We start from the raw sequence: 22,288 nt of genomic DNA on the forward strand, positions 1-22,288 counted from the left end.
TGGCAGGGACTCTGCTCAAGCCTTTGGTTGCTGGGTATCTTAGTGGGGGAAGTCCTACTTCATGTAGGTCTCATCTTCTGGGAGCACTGGGTCTACTTAGATAAGCTCTTGTCATAGATGATGAGCTCTTGTCATAGGTGGAAGAGAATGATGGGCAGCATATATTTCTTAGAGTCTAGGCTTAGGACCAGTTATGCTGTTGGTTCTGCTTCATACTGCCAGCCACACTTTGTCACCATCTTCTTCTTCCTCTTCTTCCTCCTCGTCTTCTTTCCCTCCTTCTTTCTTGTAGAAGACTTCAACATCATATATCAAATGATATAGACATAGTGAGTTAGGAAGAATTTGAGGCAACGGTGAAATATAGTACAACCGAGGCATAATTATTCTCTTTCCCTGAGCGAGGCATTTCAGCAGGATTTTGATGCAGGCTGAGAATGATGATTTTGATTTATAGTTCACCTGTTTTCTCAGACATTTAGATGTATTGTAGTGAAATCCAAACAGCAGGACACACAGGGCTCTCAAGATACAGGGCCCTTCTCTGATCTTGGCTGTGTCATTAAACTCTGGGAAATTGACATTATAAATGTGCTTCATGGGGTGCCTATGCAAATCAAACCAACAAAGATGCCTAGTCCCCCCAAAGGGGCCACATGTGAGTGCCAGTCTTGGAGTGTCTTGGAGTATAGGATCAACTATAAGAAGGGATTCCACCTCTCCAAGGAAATGCAGTGTAGAGAAATGAGCCCAGAGCACAGATGGGAGTTCAGGTGGAATGGGGATTGTCATCCCCCCTGGGACCAACCAGGGAGGTTAATCCATCCTCTGTGAAAAAGAGTAGCAGAAAAGCAATCCCCTTTCCTTTGCTCATTGTTGCATCCCAAGAATTATGAGAGGCTTGAAGTTTTTTTTTTCCTGAGAAGTGCCAGCACATAAGCTTGGCTCTGGGAAAAAGCTATTTTTGGACTTCAGTGTGCGCCTGACATTATTGAGTGTTCTCTGTCTGAACATTGGCTCATTCTGAACACATTCCTCTTCCTTAGCTTTACTTCTAGAAAAGGCTTAAAATACGTTCCATGGTTTGTTGTCTTGGCAGTGATGCATAGCAGCCTTGCTACAGCCCCTGTAGCTTGGCGCAGCAAAGGGCAATGTGGCTGATGATGAGTTGAGCGTGGCATTGGTAAGTGAGTCCTGTTGAGTTCTCCTCAGATGCTGGGCGTGTGTCCCAAGTGTGGACTCACCCTAATTTTAGCAGGGATAATTTTGCTCAGGTGATATGTTACTGGCATGGAGCTTATTCTTACAAGCACAAAGTAGGGAGCTGGCATTCCCCATCTTTGTAGACAGTGCAGTCTCCAGGGAGCCTAGAAGTTAGGATGGCTTTCCTTTGCCCACTCTTCTGATGCTCCACTTCCGTGTAGTCCCTCCTGTTTTACTTACACTGTGTAGTTTGATATATACCATGTCACACCACTGTCAATGGTTTCTGAACTGGTGGTCATGGACGTCCCTTTACAGGTGACCACCAAGAGACCCAGAAAGCTGGAGAAACTGACCCAACCATTCTTCAACAGTAAACCCAAGATTTTATTTATTCTTTTCTGAATATTTTGTTCCTCCTTGAATTCTCTGCTACCTAGGTATGGGTATTGGGATTAAAGAAAACGTCCTCTTTGGATTTATAAGCCCTTATCGAGATTTGCTTTTGGTACAACCTGCCTTTCACTCTACCTGATCTATGACCTTGCAGAGCAGAGCTGATGTGGATCCCTTAGCAGAGTTTGATCAGCTCTGTAGGAATGCCCAGTTTGTGCTGAGACCAGACGGAGAGAGTAAGCCCTTGAGGTGCTTGCCTTTAGTTTCCAAGATTGGGTGGGAAAGAAGAACCTGGAGTGAGGCTTTGGGGGTTATTTCTGCTCCCGGATAGAGCCAGGAAGGCTTGCTAAGGTCTATGAGCTCTGAATGAGAAGAAATAAAAAGGAGAGGAACCATGATTGGTCCCAGGTTTTGGCACCAGACGAATCAAAAGAGGAATTAAAAAAGGAAGGGCATGGTTGCTCTTAGGTCTGGTGCAGATGAAAGTTTACTGTAGATATGTGGGAGAGGATAGCCAGAGTCAAAGTTTATCACAGACATGTGGGAAGGTCCAGCATGGACGTGACCAGACTGAGCTGGACCATGTGGGAGAAATGGGGGGGCAGGGAGAGAGGAATAGGGGAACTAGGTGCAGTAGCCTGGAGGCCCAGAAAAGTAGTTGAAATGATGGGATTATTCAGAGAAGGACAGCCCCTAGGCTGAAGAAGCTTAGGGTTGGGGGTGGGGCATGCCAGCCAGCAGGATCCCGGTAACAGGGAGGGACTGAGGGATGCTGGGAAAACCTGGAAGCCAGGTCAGCTTTGATATGTTAAATAGGCACCTCAACCTTCTGTCCAGGGTTTGAAATTTAATAAACTGAAACACTTAAAATTTATGTGAAGCTGCAACGGGAGATGGGGACGATGACAACATCTGGTCTTGTTCTAGGGCTACAAGTATTAGGGTTTGCAAATCAATGCTACCGCTTGTAGATAATAAACATGGTGGTCTTGGGAGGTGAGCGCTGGGACTTGAAATGCCAGGGGCTTCAGACCTCCAGGGCACACTGAAAACCAGTCTCATCACTCAGATAAGAAGTAAATGATGACATCACCAAAGGCAGATGGTACTAATTTAGCCTTCCCTCTCAAAAACAAACAAAACAAACAACACACCCACCACAAACCATCATTTTGAAGTTATTTCTGAAAACCATTGGTGTAACAAAGGTCATTTAAAGAGCTGGCATGCCTGTCAAAGAGCTTCCCTCTCTTGAGCAGAATTTGAAAAAGAAAAATCTTCTACCAGTTCTTACCCCAAATGCAAAACTTTTCAAGGTGGAAAAAGCGGGTCGCGTGACCTGTTTTCTTTGTTTTCGTAGTTCTGAAGATTGAATCTGAGGCCTTGCACAGGCTAGGCAAACATTCTGCCACTGAGCTGTGCTCTCAGCTCCTTCTAACATTTTTGTTTGAGGTGTTCCCACTAAGAAAGAAAGGACTTGTTTTCATTCTTTCCCTGAAAGTCTGCATCGGTTAGATAGCCCCAAAAGGGATTACAAAGAACAATATTATTTCTGCTTAAGCAAAGCAGATTGGACTGGCGTCCCTAAGGCTTTGACTTTCCTTCTAGCTGTCTATAATTCTAGTGCCGGCTCTGCTCCCAAGCCCTGCATAGGATATGGGACCCGAAAGGCAAAGAGGCATTATTTAGCTCAGTGACTTCCAAGGTTGGTGGACATGTGACCCCTTGTTCTCAAGCATGCCCTGGACTGTATCTGCGGGACTGTGTCTGGGTGCATGCGTGGGAGTGTGATGACTTTTATGTTTCAATAGCTTTCTGAGTATTTGCTTTGTTTGGGCACTGTATCAAATATACATTGGCTATCCAATCCTTCATTTATTCCTCATATGGATGTAGGGAATAGGTAATAACACTAACCATTTGGTACCTGGAGCTCACACTATGCCATTCTTTAGGCGGGAAAAGTGGTGGGAATAGGGGAAGAATTGGAAAAGGGGGAGCTGGGGAGCGATTTGATCAACCCACATCATCAGACAATAAATTAAGATATAGCAGGCTTATAACAGCAAGGGGTTATAAAGGTCAGAGTCACAGGGCTCTGGCCAGGTTATAAGGAGAGTGGCAGAGGCTGCACAGTACAGAGCTGGGGTCCTGGCCTCGAATGTGTCAGTGTTCATCAGGGAAAGAGCCAGGAAAGGGGGAGGTTTGGTGCACAGTCCTCAGGAGGGAGCTGTGTTGTACTCAGAGAACTAGCGAGGCTGGCTCCCACCCCAGGCATCCTGCCTTGCCTTGTGATCTCATGTGCAGGTACAAATTTGACTTCTGTTCTTCTACCACGTTGTTTCCCAGGAAAGGACATTCACTAGAAGTGCAGATGATAAAACTAGTCTTTTAGTCTCTTAAACTTTGTGTCAAATTAATCTTTCTGAAAGCAAATAAATAAGCAACTACTTGGTTACCAATGTTACCCCTAGGTAGTAAGCAAAAGGGCTCACCCTCCCCCGAATCCTCATGAGACTTATGTTCAGTTGTAGGTGATACACAGCAACATAACCCCCCCCCCCAAAAAAAAAAATCAGCTCGCATGACTGCGAAGCCCACATACAGCTGGGTCCAGTTTCAGCCTGAACGTGATCTAAGGGATACGTATGCTTCAACCACTGGCCCCGCCACTGAGCCCCATTGCTCACCGTTGCTTTCATTCCGAAGCAGCCATTGTTTAAGGTGCCAGGCCTAAGTTCTCTGAAGTTTAAAGGCAGCAGCAGAGAGGGCGGGCTTTCATTCAGCATCCCCAGGATTGTTCCCAGATGGTTACTTTGTGGCCTCCAGTTTAGTTATATGATCACACCTAAACCAATCACTGTGGTCTGGTAAACGGACTGCCTGGTTGGACTGTCTTAGGACTGGCCAGGGCAGGTGTAGACATAATCTACACTGTTGAAATTGCATAGAGAGAAAGCAAAGGAAGGTCCCAGTTCCTTTGCCAGCAGACGGGAGGCAGGACCGAGCAGGTGAGGCTGGTCTCTGTAGAGAAAAACTGCCTGCTCTCTGCTGTTTAGGTGCCTTAGGTGGGTTACAAGGCTAACAGGACACACATAATCACGCCTTTCACTGATCTATCCAGTTGACATAAGTGCTACAAAGAATATATCCCCAGAAATCATTTGGCTAAGTGGTGGCTGTCACTCTTTGTCACGTTCAAAGATTTAGATGCGCATTGTCTCCAAGATCCATGTGATAAAGGCCGTTAACTGGGTCACCACCCGGTGCTTAGGAGGTGGATGAACCTAAAGCGGCTATTGGGAGTATGACGTTAAACGGGATGATGGGTGGGGGTTCGTCACTATTCTTTGGGTTCCTCCCCGGGAGATGAGCATGTTCCTCCACCCCTATGCCATTTTTTTTTTATTGCCGGTTATCCTACTTTATTACCTCTCTACTAGATAAATCAAAATACTGTTTTGAATAGTCACATGAGGTATTTACTCTTTCTTATATTCTCTTGTATTAACCATTTTAACATCACCATTATTAAATTGTGTTGACAAACCATCACTCATTCAGAGTACATGTCTACCTTTGGAATTGTACTCAAGAGGCTGACAGGAGGATTATGAGTCCAAATGTATGTATGTATGTATGTATGTATGTATGTATGTATGTATGTATGTATGCCTGAACAATTGTTGATGCACAAGCCAGGCTGAAGAACAAACAACAAAATCTCAAGGGAATTTGTGAAAATACGAAGGAATGAAATCAGGAACAACTTGAAACTTCATGAGGAAAAACACCCTATAAATTTAAATGATGATGCAACCCTGTGCCATTCTTAAGGCTGTGCCCCCTAGCTCCTCCTCCAGAGGCCTAAAGTCGGTCTGCTCGACCATAAGCAAACCTTGTCCTTTTCTATGTTGACCACCTAAGGTGCTTTTCGCAGAGACAGAACACTAACCTGCACAGTGGCCTCGGTGATTAGAACCTGGCACATCAGCTGTGAGCAGTCACGGACGATATTCCCTCTTGAGCATAAATATAACTAAAGCCAGAATGGCTGTCCGCCGAAACCCTTGTCTCAGCAGTTAGCCATGGTTCAGTTTCACTGGGAGGTTAAGAAAAAAAAAATGAAGGCATTTGAACACATTCATCACAATCTCTGTGGCTTTCAGATGTTTTGAGGAAACCGTTGAGAATGAAGAGCTTAATAACTCCAGCCTCCTTAATGATATTGTCTGCAACGTGTGGCAATAAGAAAGGGAAGTCACAAAAATGAATGAGAAATAGCTAAGCAGTAATAGGGGAGTTGTCAGCCAGTGAGGCGAAGCCGTGCCAAAAGCTTTAAGAAATATCCACGTCAGATAAATGGAGACTCATAAATGGAGAACCAGGGCAGCCGGCCGGCCTGCACGTCTTTCTTTCTCAGAGTGAAGCACTGACAGAAATAAAAAGAGCTCATTTGGTTACTTGGGTGGCTTCAGTTCCCAGCTAATGATTTCCTAGGATGGAATTGGGGTTGAGGAAGAGGTGGAGACCTGAGTTGGGTTTGAGGCTGTGCTACCTGGGAGATTTATGGGTATATCGGAGCATGGCAAGTTTTGGGACTAAGATGTGCTCTCCTTTTATTGAGAAAATATTTTGATAGTGGACAATTTACACATGGTGTTTGAGGGCATCCAGATGGGATTTGGGGCAAGACCTAGTGGAGTCAGGATGTGTTCACTTAAGGTCTGTATTGAGATGCAGCAATGGGGGAAGCTGGATGCTGCTGGCCCCTTTCACTGGCTTGCTAACTGCAAATACCAGCCTTGGGAGAGTAATGCCTTGCTGGTGAGAAGGCGGAGTTAGCTTGGCTTGTTTTCTTTTTCTTTTTCTTTTTTTTGGTTTTTTGAGACAGGGTTTCTCTGTGGTTTTGGAGCCTGTCCTGGAACTAGCTCTCGTAGACCAGGCTGGTCTTGAACTCACAGAGATCCGCCTGCCTCTGCCTCCTGAGTGCTGAGATTAAAGGCGTGCGCCACCACCGCCCGGCTTGGCTTGTTTTCTAACTCAGAACACACCCCTCCTGCTCTTGCAAAGTCATTCTGCAGCAGTCAGTAACCCTGGGCAAAGAGGCGACTCCAAGGAAGGGCTTGTTGTTTGATAGTGTCCCTATCATTTTCCAGCGATGCCCAATAAAGGGTGCTGTAGCTGTTGGGCTCTGCATACCTGCAGGGAGATTCAGGTGAACCCCTTCTCTGTCATTCTCATTAAGGGTCCGTATAGATACGGAGGCTGCTTGCTTTAGTTTATTGCTGGAGCCGTGACATTCAAAGTGTGTAAAGGAGAACAGGATCAGCTGGGTTTGTGTCACACTTTGTGGCAACAGCACTCCACTTCCCACTGTGGTCACAACCTTCACGAGCCCCTGATATTTTTTCACTTAATATGTCCCGTATGACCGCCATGTCTGTGGGTTCTGTATCCATGGATTCAACCAACTGAGAATGGAAATGTAGTTATTCTACAAAGGTTTCATCTATATAAAACATGCACAGACTTGTTGTTGCCTAATATGTCATTGTATCAGATAGCATGAGCCACCTAGAGATGACTTAAAGCACCCATTGCAGAGGGATTTCACAGGTATGTGCACATACGGAGCCATGTTATATAAAGGATGTGGCTCTTGGAATCCCCTTCCTCGAATACACGGGCGTTACTGAACCTAATCTCCCGGTCGCTGGTAGTGAGTCTGTCTGTATTGGAAAGACTTCAAAGATGGGTACAGTTTCTTATTTGTAGGTTCTCATAGCTGTCTCCTGTCCACACTGCACCCTCAGGGCATTGTGTCTTCAAGGGTGGTTAGCCTTCCTATCAGTCTGTGCCTAGAGACCAGGGCCTGGCTCACGTAGAACTCAGCCAGCTGAGAGGCCTCTATGTACTTCCTGGTTGTGCCTTCATGGGGTAGGAACTGGTCATGCTATGCTAATCCACACCTTGCTCAACAGTCTTCCAGTTTTCTGCATGGGAGGCTCTGGGTTATACCTGAAAAGAAGAGACTGACAAACAGACTGTTCCTCTGTCTCACCTCTGCCACTCACTAGCTGTGAGACCTAAATGCATGGTTTCAACAGTAGTTTATACTAAAATTATCATATTTTCGCAAATCTAAGATCTATGAGAGCAACAACTTTCTGGCTTTTTTCTTCTTCCCTCATGTCTAGGAATGTGTCTGGAACCTGGGCCATCAGTAAGTAGCCCAGAATATATGACTTGCTGGAATTGTAATCCCATGACTGGTTCCATGTTCTAAAGGGTAAAATTATAAACTTGTGACTTATGCCATTGAATCCAGTGTATGTGGTGCTAGGGATGGAGCCCACTGGTTTCTTTCTCTGTGTATGTATGTATGTATGTATGCATGTATATATGTATGTATGTATGATGTGTGTATGTATGTGTGTATGGGTACCCAGGGAAGAGGGCATTGGGTCCCTCTGGAACTGGAGTTTAAGGCAATTGTGGGCCACTGGGAAACCGTCTCTAGTCCTCTGCAGGAGCAGCAAGCACTCTTGACTGCTGAGCCATCTTACTAGCCCCTAACTTGAACATTTTGATAAACAATCTCATCTTACTTTCCTGTTAATGACTACATAAACTCACATAATCTTCTTACCAGTGACACTTTCATATAAAGATGTCACATAACCCCATGGTACCCTGTAAATAGGCATAGTTTTTATGTTCTAGTTTAAACTAGTAATTAGCAGGCCGTGAGATGGCTCAGCAGGTAGGGGAATTTACTTGCCCCATCTGATGACAGCCTGCACTATGTTGGGACCTTCCTGGATAGCCCTGATGGGGCTTTCTATTTGGCAACTTATGGCTTCTTGAAGGAGCATTATCCTTTATGTAGGGTAATTCCAATTAAACTCATTTATGCGTGTGTGTGTGTGTGTGTGTGTGTGTGTGTGTAGTAAGAAATACAAAATAGGTTTTCTTATGTCCTTTTCAAACATCGTTAGTGTTAATTAGCTCTCCACCACTTCCCTCTTTGCCCTACCCTACCATCTCTCTACCCACCTAAACTTCCCTCCCCATTATTTCACGTTATACCTTGATATTGTTTGTGTTCTAATATACCCCTGTCCTGGTTAGTTTTTTTTGCAACTTGACACTAGTTTTAGTTATCTGTGAGGGGGATTCTCAATTGAGAAAATGTTTCCATCAGATTGGCTGGTAAGCAAATTTATAGAACGGGGTCCAACTATCCATGGTTAGGTGGTTCTTGGTGGTATAAGAAAGCAGGCTGAGCAAATCACAGGGACCGAGCCAGTGCGTAGCACCTGTCCATGCCTCCTTGTTAGCTTTCTGTCTTTGGGTTCTTGCCTTGAGTTCCTGTCCTGGCTTCCCTCAGTGATGGGCTATAGCTAAGCCAAAAGAAACATCTTCCTTCTCAAGTTACAGTGTTTATCACAGAATCAGAGACCAAAACAGGATACCTCCTGCTTTAGGGTCTTTTTTTCCTCCTCCTCACCAATAGCTCCCTTCTAGTTTCCTGGATTCTGATGTTACTCCAAATTAAACACAGAAATATAAAGATTCGATGCGAGGATCCACATTTGAGTGGGGCAAACACATATGTTTGACTTTTTGAGACTGTGTTGTTTCATTGAGTATAACATTTTCTAAGAATCCATTTCCCTACAAAATTCCATCATTTCATTTTCTTCACAGCAGAATGAAATTTCATTGTGTAGTAGCTACCACATTTTCATTATCCATTATAACGGATCTTTTAAAACCCCTCTGTCTGTTCTCATCATGTTGTAAGGTTGGTTTCTGTTTGTGTTTGACTCACCCACAATATGTGCTCACCCTTCCTTCCTGAGCCTCACATTTTCTGCCCAAGATCCCTCCCTTCCCCTAAAGTATACCATATAATCAACTCCCCCTTTTCTGAGGATGACTTTGTTGTGCTAATCTCCTTGAAACATTGTCTTATTAAATATAGTTGTTTTGCTCTTAGTACACCGGGTATATTATTTTTAATTTCTTATGGCTTCTATTATTGCAACTGAGAAGTTATCCTAACAGTTTGGTCTTTTTCGGTAATCTGTCCTTTTTCCCTGGTTGATCACGGTGATAGTAAATGTCTTTGCACAGCTTTGCCATATGTCTTTGATAATTCTCAGCTACTCAGTTTTAAGTACTATCCCTATCCCCTTCCTTGCTCTTTCTTTTTCACTTTTCTTTTTTCTTTTTTTGTTTTTTTTTTTTTAGACAGGGTTTCTCTATGTAGCTTTGGAGTCTGCTCCAAGTCTGCTCTGCAGACCAGGCTGTCCTTGAACTCCCAGAGATCCACTTGCCTCTGCCTCCCAAGTGCTGGGATTAAAGGTGTACACCACCACCACCCTGATGGAGGAAGGTCATTGGTTAATTAAATAAAGAAGCTGCTTGCCCTGATAGGTTAAAACATAGGTGGGAGGAAGAGGAAGTGAGGTCAGACTCGACAGCTCTCCACTCTTGCGGGCAGAGGCGAGAGCTCTGCTCTCTGAGGCACACGCGATGAAGCTCCAACCTAGGATGGACGTAGGCTAGAATCTTCCCGGTAAGCGCACCTTGGGGTGCTACACACAGATGATTAGAAATGGGCTAAATTAATATGTGAGAATTAGCCTAGAAGAGAATGGGTCAAGCAGTGTTTAAAAGAATACAGTGTCCGTGTAATTATTTCGGGGCATAAGCTAGCCATGCAGGCGGCCGGGTGCTGGGGACGCAGCTCCTCCGCTCCTATTTCAACACCACCCAGCTTTTATGGAAGCATTTCTATGATGACAATGCATAGGTAATTCCTAGTAACTACATACAGTGGCAGTACCACATGGCATAGGTTGAAGCCCCTTAGGAAGTTCTGGTCCTGGTGTGAAGTGGCATTTCATTACTTGTCCCACTAAGAAACCTTGCACTCAGTGTGCACAGGCATCCAGTGGATGCTTCTTTCATGCACAGAGGCTGCACATGCCCCAGGACAGCTGTGGAGAAATTTGTAAGCATACTCAAAACATAATGCTTGTGCATTCTTTTAGGGTGAGCTTTTTTTGAGGACAGTGTTGTGTTCCACTGTCACAAGGTTGGACCCTCGTGCCTTGTGGGAAAACACTATTCAGGTTGCATCTACTGTACCAGGTCATTGTGGCATGATCCTCCATCATTCTGGCTAGTCATTACCTCTGATCTTTAAGGCTCTCTAGTATTTGTAATCAATAGATGCTATAATTCCAGTTCATTAGTAATTCCTTGCTTACCTAATTAATCCAAATTAGTGTGCTTTCATTTGGAAGAAAGCATGCTCCAGTCTGGTTCCTGCCGGAATGCTGTTTTCAGGTTTGTGGCTGATTGTTCTGGGTCCGTATACTTCTGCTACAGCAGGCAGAGACCAGTCAACCCTTAAGGCCCTTCTCTTCCTTTTCCATAGCCCAGACAGCATGGTTGGCCTGTGAACTGAGCCAGAGAGAATGAGATGGAAGATGACTTGGCGGTGGACTAGGAAGTACAGAACCTACAAAGGCCATTTTAACCTTTTTCCTTTCCTTTCCTTTTTTTAATTAGGAATTATTAGCCGAGAGAATGCAGAAGACCTTTTGGAGAATATGACCGAGGGAGCATTTCTGGTCCGGGTCAGTGAGAAGATCTGGGGTTACACCCTATCCTACCGCCTACAGAGAGGCTTCAAGCACTTCCTTGTGGATGCCTCTGGGGACTTCTACAGCTTTCTGGGAGTGGACCCTAATCGCCATGCCACCCTCACGGACCTCATTGATTTCCACAAGGTATCCCTCTTGGAAGCCTTGGTAGAGCATGGGATTAGCAGAGATTTGGGCCGACGAGAGCCTGGTGCAAACATAGCAGGTGCAGGCTCTAAGCCTAAGGCTGCGGGATCTCAGAACTATGGGACATTCAGGTGGAAGAGACCAGAGGTTGTCCGGGGCAGGCTCTGGGGTCCATGGTCTCTCCTCAGCCTCATGTTTCATGCTTTGTCCCCTGTGCATCTGTAACCCCACTCCCAGGCCTCTCTCCGTTGAGTACCTGTTGTCAGCATGGGGGCTGAAGCTGGCTCTCTGTCCACACCCTTGTCTTAGTCTCATCTCTCTGAAGGTTTGAAGGTAGCATCTATGTGGCTATAATAACTTACCTCTACTGTAGAATCACCACTTTTCTTGTCTGAACTTGCTTTTCCATTTGGGACATGTGTGATCTTAACCAGGTCACTTACTGTTACCGAGATTCCATGTCGTCTGCTTTCCTTACCATTACAACAGAGCAAAACATATTGAGAAATTTGTAAGGAAAAGAAACTCATCTTTTCAGTTTGTGACTCTGAGAAGACCAAGACGGAGGGACTGTCCCTCAAGCAGGGCTTTCTTGCTACATCATCTCCTGGCAGAATGTGAAAAAGCAAAGGAGGGAGAGAGAACAAGAAAATGGGCCAGGGCAAGGGGCAAAATATGAGAGATGGTTCCGTGGATAGAGAGCTTGCTGTGTGACCATGAGACCTGACCTCAGATCCCCAACACCCATGCGAAAGCCAGTCATGGCGGCATACACCTGTGCTTCTGTGCTAGGTTCAGAGTGAGATGGTAGAGACCAGCAGATCCAGCCATTGTAGCAAAAATGGCAAGTTCCAGGTTCACAGGAGAGGCTCTGTCTCAAAAATTAACTTGGAGAGTAACCTCTGGCCTCCACACTTGCCTGTGTGTACAGGCAAGACCACCCTCATATACACATACAGACAGACACATGCATCTCCTCTCTCTCTTTCTCCCCCCCCCATGCACATCCCTGTGCACAGGGCCATACTCACCTTATAACATGGAACCCATTCCTGAGAGAGTGGCTTTGATCTAGTTGTGGACAGAGCCTTTTGACCTGATTGCCTCTTCTAGCTTCTATCCCTTAACACCATTACATTGCAATTACGTCTGGAACTCATGCTTTTGGGAGCACATTCAAAGCATAAGATCAACCATATGAATACACACAGTACTTATTTGAGATCTTGTGGATTTTGATAAGATTGTATCCACAACCGCATTCTATGTCTGTCCATCGAGTATGGAGATCCTGTGTCCAGGACTCTGCCATTTGTCCCATCATTGACCCACATCAGGGAAGATGCTGTCTTGCAAATGTCTCACAGATAGTGAGAAGCAGCCTTTGTATTAATGCAGATGTTGGCAGCTGTCATCACTGTGAGAACATTCATACCTCATCAATTAGAAGGTTTGAGGCATTCTGGGATAAGGTTATGAGAACTCCAGGTCAAACAGCTAATTGAGTTTCACAGGTGTAGAAGATGTCACAGAGATTGCTTGCACTGAAATTTTTCTGTAATAGCATCTCTTGGATTGTATATTGCTTTTAGATTTTTCCCCCCATCCACAAATGATCCCAGGCCTTGAGAGATACCGCCTCACCTGGCCTTATGAATAAAACAAATAGAAAATCACCTGTCTAGCTAGGCATGTTGAGAAACACCTGCAATGCCAGCACTGTGGATGCTGAGGCAGGAGAATCACCAGTTCAAGGGAAGCTTGGGTTATATAGCTAGAAACAGCAAGAATAAAACCCTCAAACAACAATAACAACAGCAGGAACAGTAACAACAGTACACCAAAAACAGAGAGAGAGAGAGAGAGACAGAGAGAGAGAGAGAAGAACACGAGAGAGATAGAAGTTTCATTCATTGACACCTGGGCTCAGAGCACTACTGTGGAACTAGACTTGGTCAGAGTGGATTTCTACTTGTGTTTGGAAAGACCACCTAACAGTCAGCATAAGGAGAAGGAAGGGAGTGTGTGGATTCTAGTAACACTGTTCAGAGTCAAGCATGCATGCCCTCATAATCACTGTGACCCCCATGTTAATGAGTGCCTTAGCCCTCTTCATAGACCAGGAAATCAAGATCTGGGAGGCCAAGGCACTTGGCTAAGTTCTCATGGCTGGTACCAGCTGCAATCAAGAGTTAAACCCCGGGCTGCCTTCCTCTTTAGCTGGTGCTCCCCTCTGAGCCCCAGTGTTTGTTTGTTTGTTTGTTTGTTTTCCTATTCAAACTAAGCTACTTCATCAGCTCTGGCTCCTCTTCTCCACCAGTGTTTCAATCAAAGTGTCAGTGCGCAGCTCTCTGGGCAGATTCTACACAGGAAGGCCAGACCAGATGTCTCACAAGGGCTTTATTTATTTCAAATTTAAATTCTGGAGATCAACAATTTTACTTCTAGCCTTATACAGAGATATCATCTAGGCCCATATGGAGATCTGGTGGTCAGTTTTGATAAATTAAATTTTTTTGTTTTGTTTTGCTTTTTGCTTTTTTTTTTTTTAATTTGTTTTTTTCTGTAGCTTTGGAGCCTGTCCTGGAACTAGCTCTTGTAGACCAGGCTGGCCTTGAACTCACAGAGATCCACCTGCCTCTGCCTCCTGAGTCCTGGGATTAAAAGCTTGTGCCACCACCACCCAGCGATACATTAAATTTTAATTACACCTCTAGTTCATGGTTACATTAATATGTCAGCCTCATTCATTTCAAGCCCCAATTCCATGTTTTACCATGAATTACTAGTGTGCCATGTGCTATTTGATGGGCAGTGATAGTAAAATTTTTTCACATAAGAAAATACATAGCTTTATGATTTTTTTCTCGAGATAGGGTTTCTCTGTATAACTAACTGGCTGTCCTAGAACTCGCTTAGTAGACCAAGTTGGCCTCAAACCCAAAGAGATCCATCTGCTTCCACCTCCCGAGTGCTGGGATTAAAGGCATGTGCCACCATGCTTGACTAGTAGTTTCGTAACTACTAGCATGTAACCCAGCAATTTACCCTCCAACCCCATATTTAAGAAACTGCAGAAGGTAGGTTTTGAAGGCATGGTCCCCAGAGCCAGAATGTCGAATTTAAATCCTAATGTCATTGTTATGCATGGCTTTGGGTTACTACTCAGACTTTTGTGACTCAGTTTCCTCTTTAGTAGGGTGGATTCCATGACATCCCTGTTAGATGTCAGTGAGATATCATTGTGTAGAGTGACAAAAAAATATTATAACATCATCAGTAGGTGCTATCCGTTATTAAAATGTAGTTAGAGGGGTTGGCAGTGAAGGTCAGTTATTAAAGCACTTTTCTAGCATAAAGTCCTGGGTTTGATCCCCAGCACTGCATAAACTGGGTGTGTAGGTGTGTAAGTGAGTCTGCGATCTCAGCATTCAAGAGGGAGAGAAAGGAGGATAAAATATTCAAGGTCATCATTACTTACGTAGTGAGTTTAAGGCCAGCCTGGGACTCCTGAGAACCTGTCTCAAAATTATGTCTGTCAGATCTTTCTATGTTAGTCTATGTACCAGGACTTGCCAATGCTCCAGGGATTCCTGGTATGGGTGTAGAGTACAGCTTAATTGCTTATTCTCCTCTTGTGCCCATCTCTCCACCTTCCAGTTTCATGGTCATGAGCAGTGTTTCGGAGACGTCCGTACCACGTACATGTCACTTTGTCACTATGGATACATACGTGGGATTTTCCAGGATCAGTTCCTTGAACTGAAATTGCTGGAAAGAAAAGCATGCACGTTTTAATTACAGAAGACCTGCCAGATTGCCATATAAAAACATGACACCGATTCATGTTCTGCAAGAGCTATAGAAGACTGTTTTTCCCATCACATGGACAGACACTGGAGCTCAGTTTTGCCCAGCTTGCCTTTCTCTCGTGGCCACTGACACTGGGGTGTCTTTTCATATACTTCAAGGCTACTTCCAGTTAGTTACTTGTAAATTATCTTTTCTTACTCACAGTCCATTTTCTATTTTGAGCATCTTTCTCTTGGTGTTTTAATTCCCGTGTCTACCAAATTGCTCTTTAGTTACATCGATTCTGCTGAGAATATTTTTAATTTAAACAGCCATGGTTTTCAATTGCATGCTCTTTTTTTTTTTCTTACAACAGCCCACTCTTGTTTCCTGGATGACTTATTCTGTTACAAAAGATATTGTAGATCTTTTAAAGCATCTCTATGTTTCCTTTATAAACTTGTTTCCTTTATAAACTTTCTTAGAAGTTTGTTGAGTTTAGCATTTTTTCTGCTATGCTTGAGGTGGTCCTCAAATGCTTCAAGAATAATAAGACAGTCTTCCAATGTTCAATCTTAAGTTTATCAGTGAGTAGATAATTTCTGTTTCCCAAATCTAGTGTCTTCTGGTATAGGCTTGGGACTAACAATGAATAGCCCTTTCAAGGGTATGGAAATGTCTGTATTTTGAGTCTCTCTAGTTTCACCAAGAATGGGGGCAAACATTAATTGGGGGCTGTGTCACCAATCTGTTCACAGCTTGCATTTCTTCTCAGACAATCTGGTTTCCAACAATGATTTCAGAATTTTACTTGTTTGTGCTCTTTCTTATTTTCTCATATAGCACTGATGCATTTCTTCTTAAAAGATTTTTCCTTTTATTTCTGGGAAGTTGAGTGAGGGGAGCTAGATGCATGGCTGGCCTTAGTCTTTCTGTCTCCAGTTCACTAGCTGATTCCCCATGAGTATTTATATCTCTTCTTGATCCTAATTGGATTCCCTTTCTTCTTTTTCCCTTTAGGAGGAAATCATCACTGTCTCAGGGGGAGAGTTGCTTCAGGAGCCCTGCGGACAGAGGGATAGCCCACCAGATTATCACCTGCTGTTTGAATGATGGTTTTCTTCCTCTTTGGACTCCTTTGAGTATCCCGATTTTGAACTTAGCTTAAGAATATCCCAACTCAAAGCCTCATGGTCCTTTAGAAGATCCATCATTCTTCAGATGAACAATGGTAACAGGGAGTCTCCAGAATGTGACCTACAAAACGTGACTGCATTTGTGAGACTGGCCGCATTTCAAAGCTCAAGACAGAAACCCTAAATAACGGAGGCCTGTCTGTCATGGCTGCTCTAAGCCGAACTCCTAGACTGGATGGATCATGTTTTATAACCCAAAGCAATCCAGTGCCGAACCTTACAATTCATATAGAGTCAACACCCAATAAGTATTTGCTGAGTGAATGCCATTCTGAAAAAACTCCCAACACCAGTGTGCAATGGTTTCTAGCAAATAATTTCCTCTACCACTTCATAAAGTCACCGAGATCACAAGCAGGCTTGTGACTAACTTACATGGGAGACATGGATGTTGCATCTTTCCTAGTGTTCATGAGCTTGTTGATACTATCACGAGAATTACCTAAAGTTTCTAAGCTCGGCATTCAGAATAGGAGACTGACTCTGTGCTGTCTTCCTTGTTTAACCGCTTCTACCTTTTCTCATATCTCAGCTCCTGTTTTGCAATATCATGGTAATGATTTCATGTGACTATGCACAAGATCTGGGATAGATTATAAATCCAAGGATGGATTTCAGGTACTTGATGAGGCCTTTGCTGTCTAGGATGCTCTCACATAAAGACTTAGCTCTGTTTTTACCATAATTCTTCTGTCTTTTTAACCTGAAAATGTTCTTCATATCAATCGAGAGTACGCTCCCAATAACTCAATAACTCTCACGGATGGTATCTAATTTGGGCATAATCATGTTGTTCCCTTACAGCCACAGGCAAGGAGATAGCAGATGTGACAGCAGAACTGCAGGCTCAGAAATCTGCAAGGCTTGGGTCCTAATGCGGCACCCTGCAAGATTTACTGATACCATAATGCATGGAGCACAGGGTTTGTGTTGCAGCTAAAGGATAGATGGACTCTGGAAATACCAAGGAACTGTTTCTCCTGCTTTGAGAGCTGTGCCAGGCATCTCTCATTCTCCACCGTTCTCTCCCCAATCTCTTGGATTTTCCATTTTGCTCCTCTTTGGCCACTTGTGCCATCACCCACCTCCGTGGCTATCGTTGCAGTCAGTTTCAATGACTGATTCTGCATTTGCTCATTCGCTGTGTTCTTCAGCCTCGTGTGTACATCTGTTAATGCCACACTTGGTTTTTTAGGGGACCTTTATTTATTTGTCTTTTAAACAGTTTTTCTTTATTCTTGAGAATCTCATACATCTATGCAATGAAAAAATGATAACATTGACTGTCCCCTGTCCCCATCCTCCCCACCGTATCACCCCAGTATACTCCTGATATCGTGTATTTATGAAATATAACTCACTAAGTGCAATTAGTGCTGCCCATATGTGCATGGGTATGGCCTTTCATTGCATTGTGGAAATCTTACTAGGACCACGCCTTCAAAGAGGAGTGACTCTCTTCCCCTGAAACTGTCAACTACCAATACTTCTTCAGTAAGGTCTAGGACCAGAAAGCATCCTTTATAGTTTTGTCTGTTAGAATCTGGACAAGACTTACATGTAGCATCTGGTATTCTCTTATGTCTCAGATAATACCCCTCGTCCTTTACTCGACCCCTGATTTGTTGTATACATTGGGCAGTTCTTCAAAATAACCTGTGTTCTGGCCGGGTGGTGGTGGCGCACGCCTTTAATCCTGGCACTTGGGAGGCAGAGGCAGGAGGATCTCTGTGAGTTCAAGACCAGCCTGGTCTACAAGAGCTAGTGCCAGGACAGGCTCCAAAGCTACACTGAGAAACCCTGTCTCAAAACACAAACAAACAAACAAACAAACAGAACTGTGTTGTGGATTTGTCTTATTCTGTCCTGCTGTTATTTTTGTATTGACTCTATTTCATATTTCTTGACTTGATTAAGATTGAGATTGAATTTTTAAGCAAGAAAGCCCAATTCATCAGTGAATTTAGAACATCTCAATCTAATTACTCCGGTTGTTCTTCACCACCCTTGTGTTTGTTTTTATTTTTGGGGGATAGGATCTCATGGGATGGATGCATCATGACCTAAACTCACTATGTTGAACTCCTGATTTTCCTGTCTCCACCTCCTATGTGCTGGGATTATAAGTGTGTACTGCTATGCTTGGGTCCCTTTTTAGTCCCTCCCCCTTTTAGTGGAAAAAAGAAGCGTATAATTTATTTACTTCCTGTTGCTGCAGTGAGCATTGAGTTTATGCTCATGTTGGTCAAGCACATCTTTTTCCTTCATCCTCCTGGAGGAACTGTTCTGTGGTCTCTTAGGAGACAGTCATGCAATATGGAGTAGCTAAGTCCACCGACACCCTTGTTGCCTCTCATTCTCTGCCTCTTAACCTCTCTGGGATGCTACCCCTGAGACAAGTAGGTAGTTCACCTAGGTTTTACCTTTTGGGAACCCAAGTTAAGTCCCTACCATACATACATCCATTTTGTTTTTGTAGATTGAGTCAGGGTCTTACCAGGTAGCTTAAGAGGTTTGGAAATTATTATGTAGCTCAGGTTTGGTCCCGAATTCCTGATCTTCCTGTGGTCGCCTCCTGTTTGCTGGGATGGCACACGTGCAATGCCATAAGCATCCTCAGTCTGTTAAGTAATAACAATTTTAGGTTATTAAAGCTCCATAGCTTCCCTCCAGTCAGCCTGCACCACTGCGTGAACAAGATGAAATGATGGTGGAGGGACCCTGCTTTCTGAATCCTATGGTATTGCCAAACCATAGCCAAGTTCTATCCCAACTAGGTTATTCCTACGAGCACTCAGAAGACCCGCTTTTGTTCTGATCTTACTACGTACCAGCTACGTGAACTTGTTCAGGTCACTGAATCTCCCCGACCCTCCTTGTAAGTGGGAGAATCTCACTAAACCTCCATATAACTGGGAGGATCTCCCTGAACCTCTGTATAACTGGGATAAGGAATTTTTTGTGTGTGTGGTCATTATTAGTTTCTCCTGGCTGATCAAGTACATGATAAATAGGGCATCTCTGTCCAGATGAAAGACCTTGCTGTCCACAACTGCACAGAGACAGCTTCCTGCCAGAGTAGTGCTGTGTCAGGGAATTCCATGGATGAGTTCCTTCTCACTGGAAAAAAAGTTCCCACAGCATTTTTGAAAGGAGTCCAGCATGGCTTGCAAACCTGATGTCCTGGCTGCGGTTCCTGTAGACCGCTAATTAATATGTGAGAGATAACAGCTGAATTTTCCATCCCTAACCCATTTATTTCATTTTATTTGGGGCCGGCACTTTCTGCATGTCTCATATATTTTAGGTTTTACCTGGCTTTCAGATAAATTCCTTGTAAGTTGTCCTGCAAATGAAATTACTGTCTGGAAAACTGCAATTTCATCTTGAGAGTTTTATTATGCTAATAAATGTCAGAATTCTCCAATAAAGGAATGGCCTCCCCCCTTTTTTCCCTGAGCCTTACAAATATAATGAAAAACAGTCAGTTGGTTCCAAGACTCAGCAGAAGGAAAATTTACAGTCTATAACCAGAAAGAGAAGCTGTAAAAAACAATATGCATCTTAGTGGAAGATAAATTTCAGGGAATTAAAGGGCAAATTGGAATATAGATTTTTGAAGGTTTCTGTGTGGCAGGTGTTCTTAGGGGATATTTAAGGGTTTAGGAGCTAAAGAGGGGCTAGGGAGAGAGCAGATCTTTAGAAGGATTCGTGGTGGGATGGCCTGGGGCCTGGGGGACTTTGTACTTTTATGTCCACTTGAACCTTTGCTTTCTTTCAAGACCCACATGCAATCTTGGGTGAGTTTCTCCATTTTCCTCTACTATTTTGGTAAACATATTGCTTGTTTCAGAGGATCGGTATGAAAACCACATAAGGTTTTGTAATGATAACAATTTTTGTTTTCATTGATGTATGTGTGCTTGAATGAGTGTGGATTCTCACAACATGCCTGTGGGAGATTATAGATAATGCATGTGGGGAAACTGAGGCACAGAGAGTTTTGGATTTTTCTCAGGTCATCTCTGGCCAGGTACAGTACATAGGTTGATTACAGCCTGGCCTGTGGGTCTGTGTAAATTTTACATCAGTGCTTCTCAAGGTAGAACATGTAGATGGCACCCCACTAAGTCTTCCTTATGTGTTTCTTGGAGATGCTGCATGGTTGGTGAACTGGGGACTGAATTTTGAGAAGTCAGTTTTCTAAGGCAGGAATTGGGGAATGGGGATGTAGCTCAGTTTATAGAGTGCTTGTTGAGCATGCATGACATCCTGGTATTAATTCTCAGTACTGCACACATCAAACAGGTGATGCACACCTATCATCTCATCACTTGGGAGGATTAGAAGTTCAAGGCTAGTCTCAGTTATCTAGAAAATTCAAAGCCAGCATTGTCTACATAGGAAGTTCAAGGCCAGTTTGGAATATGTGAGACTATGTCTCTAAAAGTAAAATAAAAAATATAAAGCAAGAGGTAGATGATTAGAACTATAAACCAGATTTGGCCACTTTCAGGGGTTCCCACAGGCTGTGAGGTAAGAAAGGCTTTTGTATTTTTAAATAGTTGGAGAGAATTAAGATGAACAATATTTTATGGCATGTGAAAATTACATTAAACTCGAATTTCAATGTTCATCTCTAAGGTTTTATTGTCATATAGCCACACTCATCTGTTTATATATTATTTTTGGCCACCCATGACCTACAAGGTTAAGATGTTTATTAGCCCACCCTTTTAAGGAAAAGTTAGCTGACTCCTGCTTTGAATTATGGTGCATATATTACAAATCACTTGGCTTCCTTTTGCTGCTTCATCGAGTGCCATTCTTTTTATTTATTTATTTATTTTTTATTTATTTTTTTGTTTTTTGAGACAGGGTTTCTCTGTAGCTTTGGTGCCTGTCCCGGAACTAGCCCTTGTAGACCAGGCTGGCCTCAAACTCCCAGAGATCCGCCTGCCTCTGCCTCCCGAGTGCTGGGATTAAAGGCGTGCGCCACCATCGCCTGGCTTCGAGTGCCATTCTTGGTGTTCAAGTTGGCTTTCCATCACGGTGACAAAATATCCGAGAGCGACAACATAAAAGGAAGGAAGTGCTTTGGCTTGTGCTCTCAGACCATGGGCCTGTGTGACACAGTACAGAATGGCAGGAAGAATATGACAGAGCAGGCTTGTTTAACTCAGGGCAGCCAGGAAGCAAAGAGAGAGACAAGAGTGGCCAGGATCCCAGTAACTCCCCTCCCTCTAACGCATACCTGCACTTACCTTTTTTTCCACTAGTGTCTACCTCTTCAAGGGCTGCCTCCTTCTGCAGTGCTGTAGACTAGGGACCAAGTCTTTACAACTTAGACCTCTGGCGGACACTTAAAAACCACAGTGCTTAGGGAAGGGTCCCAACACCGTAGTTTATGCTTCAGAGAAAGCTAAATGAATGCATTCGATTTTGCAATAATCTTTCCACCTTCATTTTGGATTGTAGTTCATTTCTAGTTTTCATGAAGGGGATTATTTGTCCTGTCTGGAAATTCCAATCAAATGTAAGCAAGTAGTATCACAATTGTATAGGCACTTTGCTTTGTCATATGGTTATTTAGGGCATAGGTATTTGCCCAGTGTGTTTTGTCCTCCAATCTGTGAGGCCTGGGGAATCAAGAAATGTCATGTGTGTCTGTGTATTTTAGGGTACCTGGAACCATCAGTATAGAATTACATTTTTTAGTGTGCAGATTTCAGAGACTTACTTGGAGCTTTAGGGGACCCCTATGACGGAAAGCCTGCGGTCGGGGACGCTTGCTGCCCTCGGTTAGAATCCCAAGGTTATGCTTTGTGGACAAACAACAAGCAAGAGAACAGATGAGACGAGAGTCAGAAGCAGGGTTGTTAACAAGCCAAG

General features: G+C 43.8%; 1 protein-coding gene across 2 annotated transcripts in view; it reads left to right on the forward strand.

Annotated features, from left to right (window-relative positions):
- Window positions 1-16,282, forward strand: part of Sh2d4b (SH2 domain containing 4B) — a 59,124-nt gene extending 42,842 nt beyond the window's left edge. For both annotated transcript variants that reach the window (XM_013346827.1, XM_026779906.1), the window contains exon 7: window positions 16,221-16,282. In XM_013346827.1, the coding sequence (XP_013202281.1) occupies window positions 16,221-16,282 (62 nt within the window). The remainder of the gene's footprint in view (window positions 1-16,220) is intronic.
- The last annotated feature ends 6,006 nt before the right edge of the window (window positions 16,283-22,288 follow it).

This window comes from Microtus ochrogaster, chromosome 6 (genome assembly GCF_000317375.1).
Source record: "Microtus ochrogaster isolate Prairie Vole_2 chromosome 6, MicOch1.0, whole genome shotgun sequence".
Lineage (NCBI taxonomy): Eukaryota > Metazoa > Chordata > Mammalia > Rodentia > Cricetidae > Microtus > Microtus ochrogaster.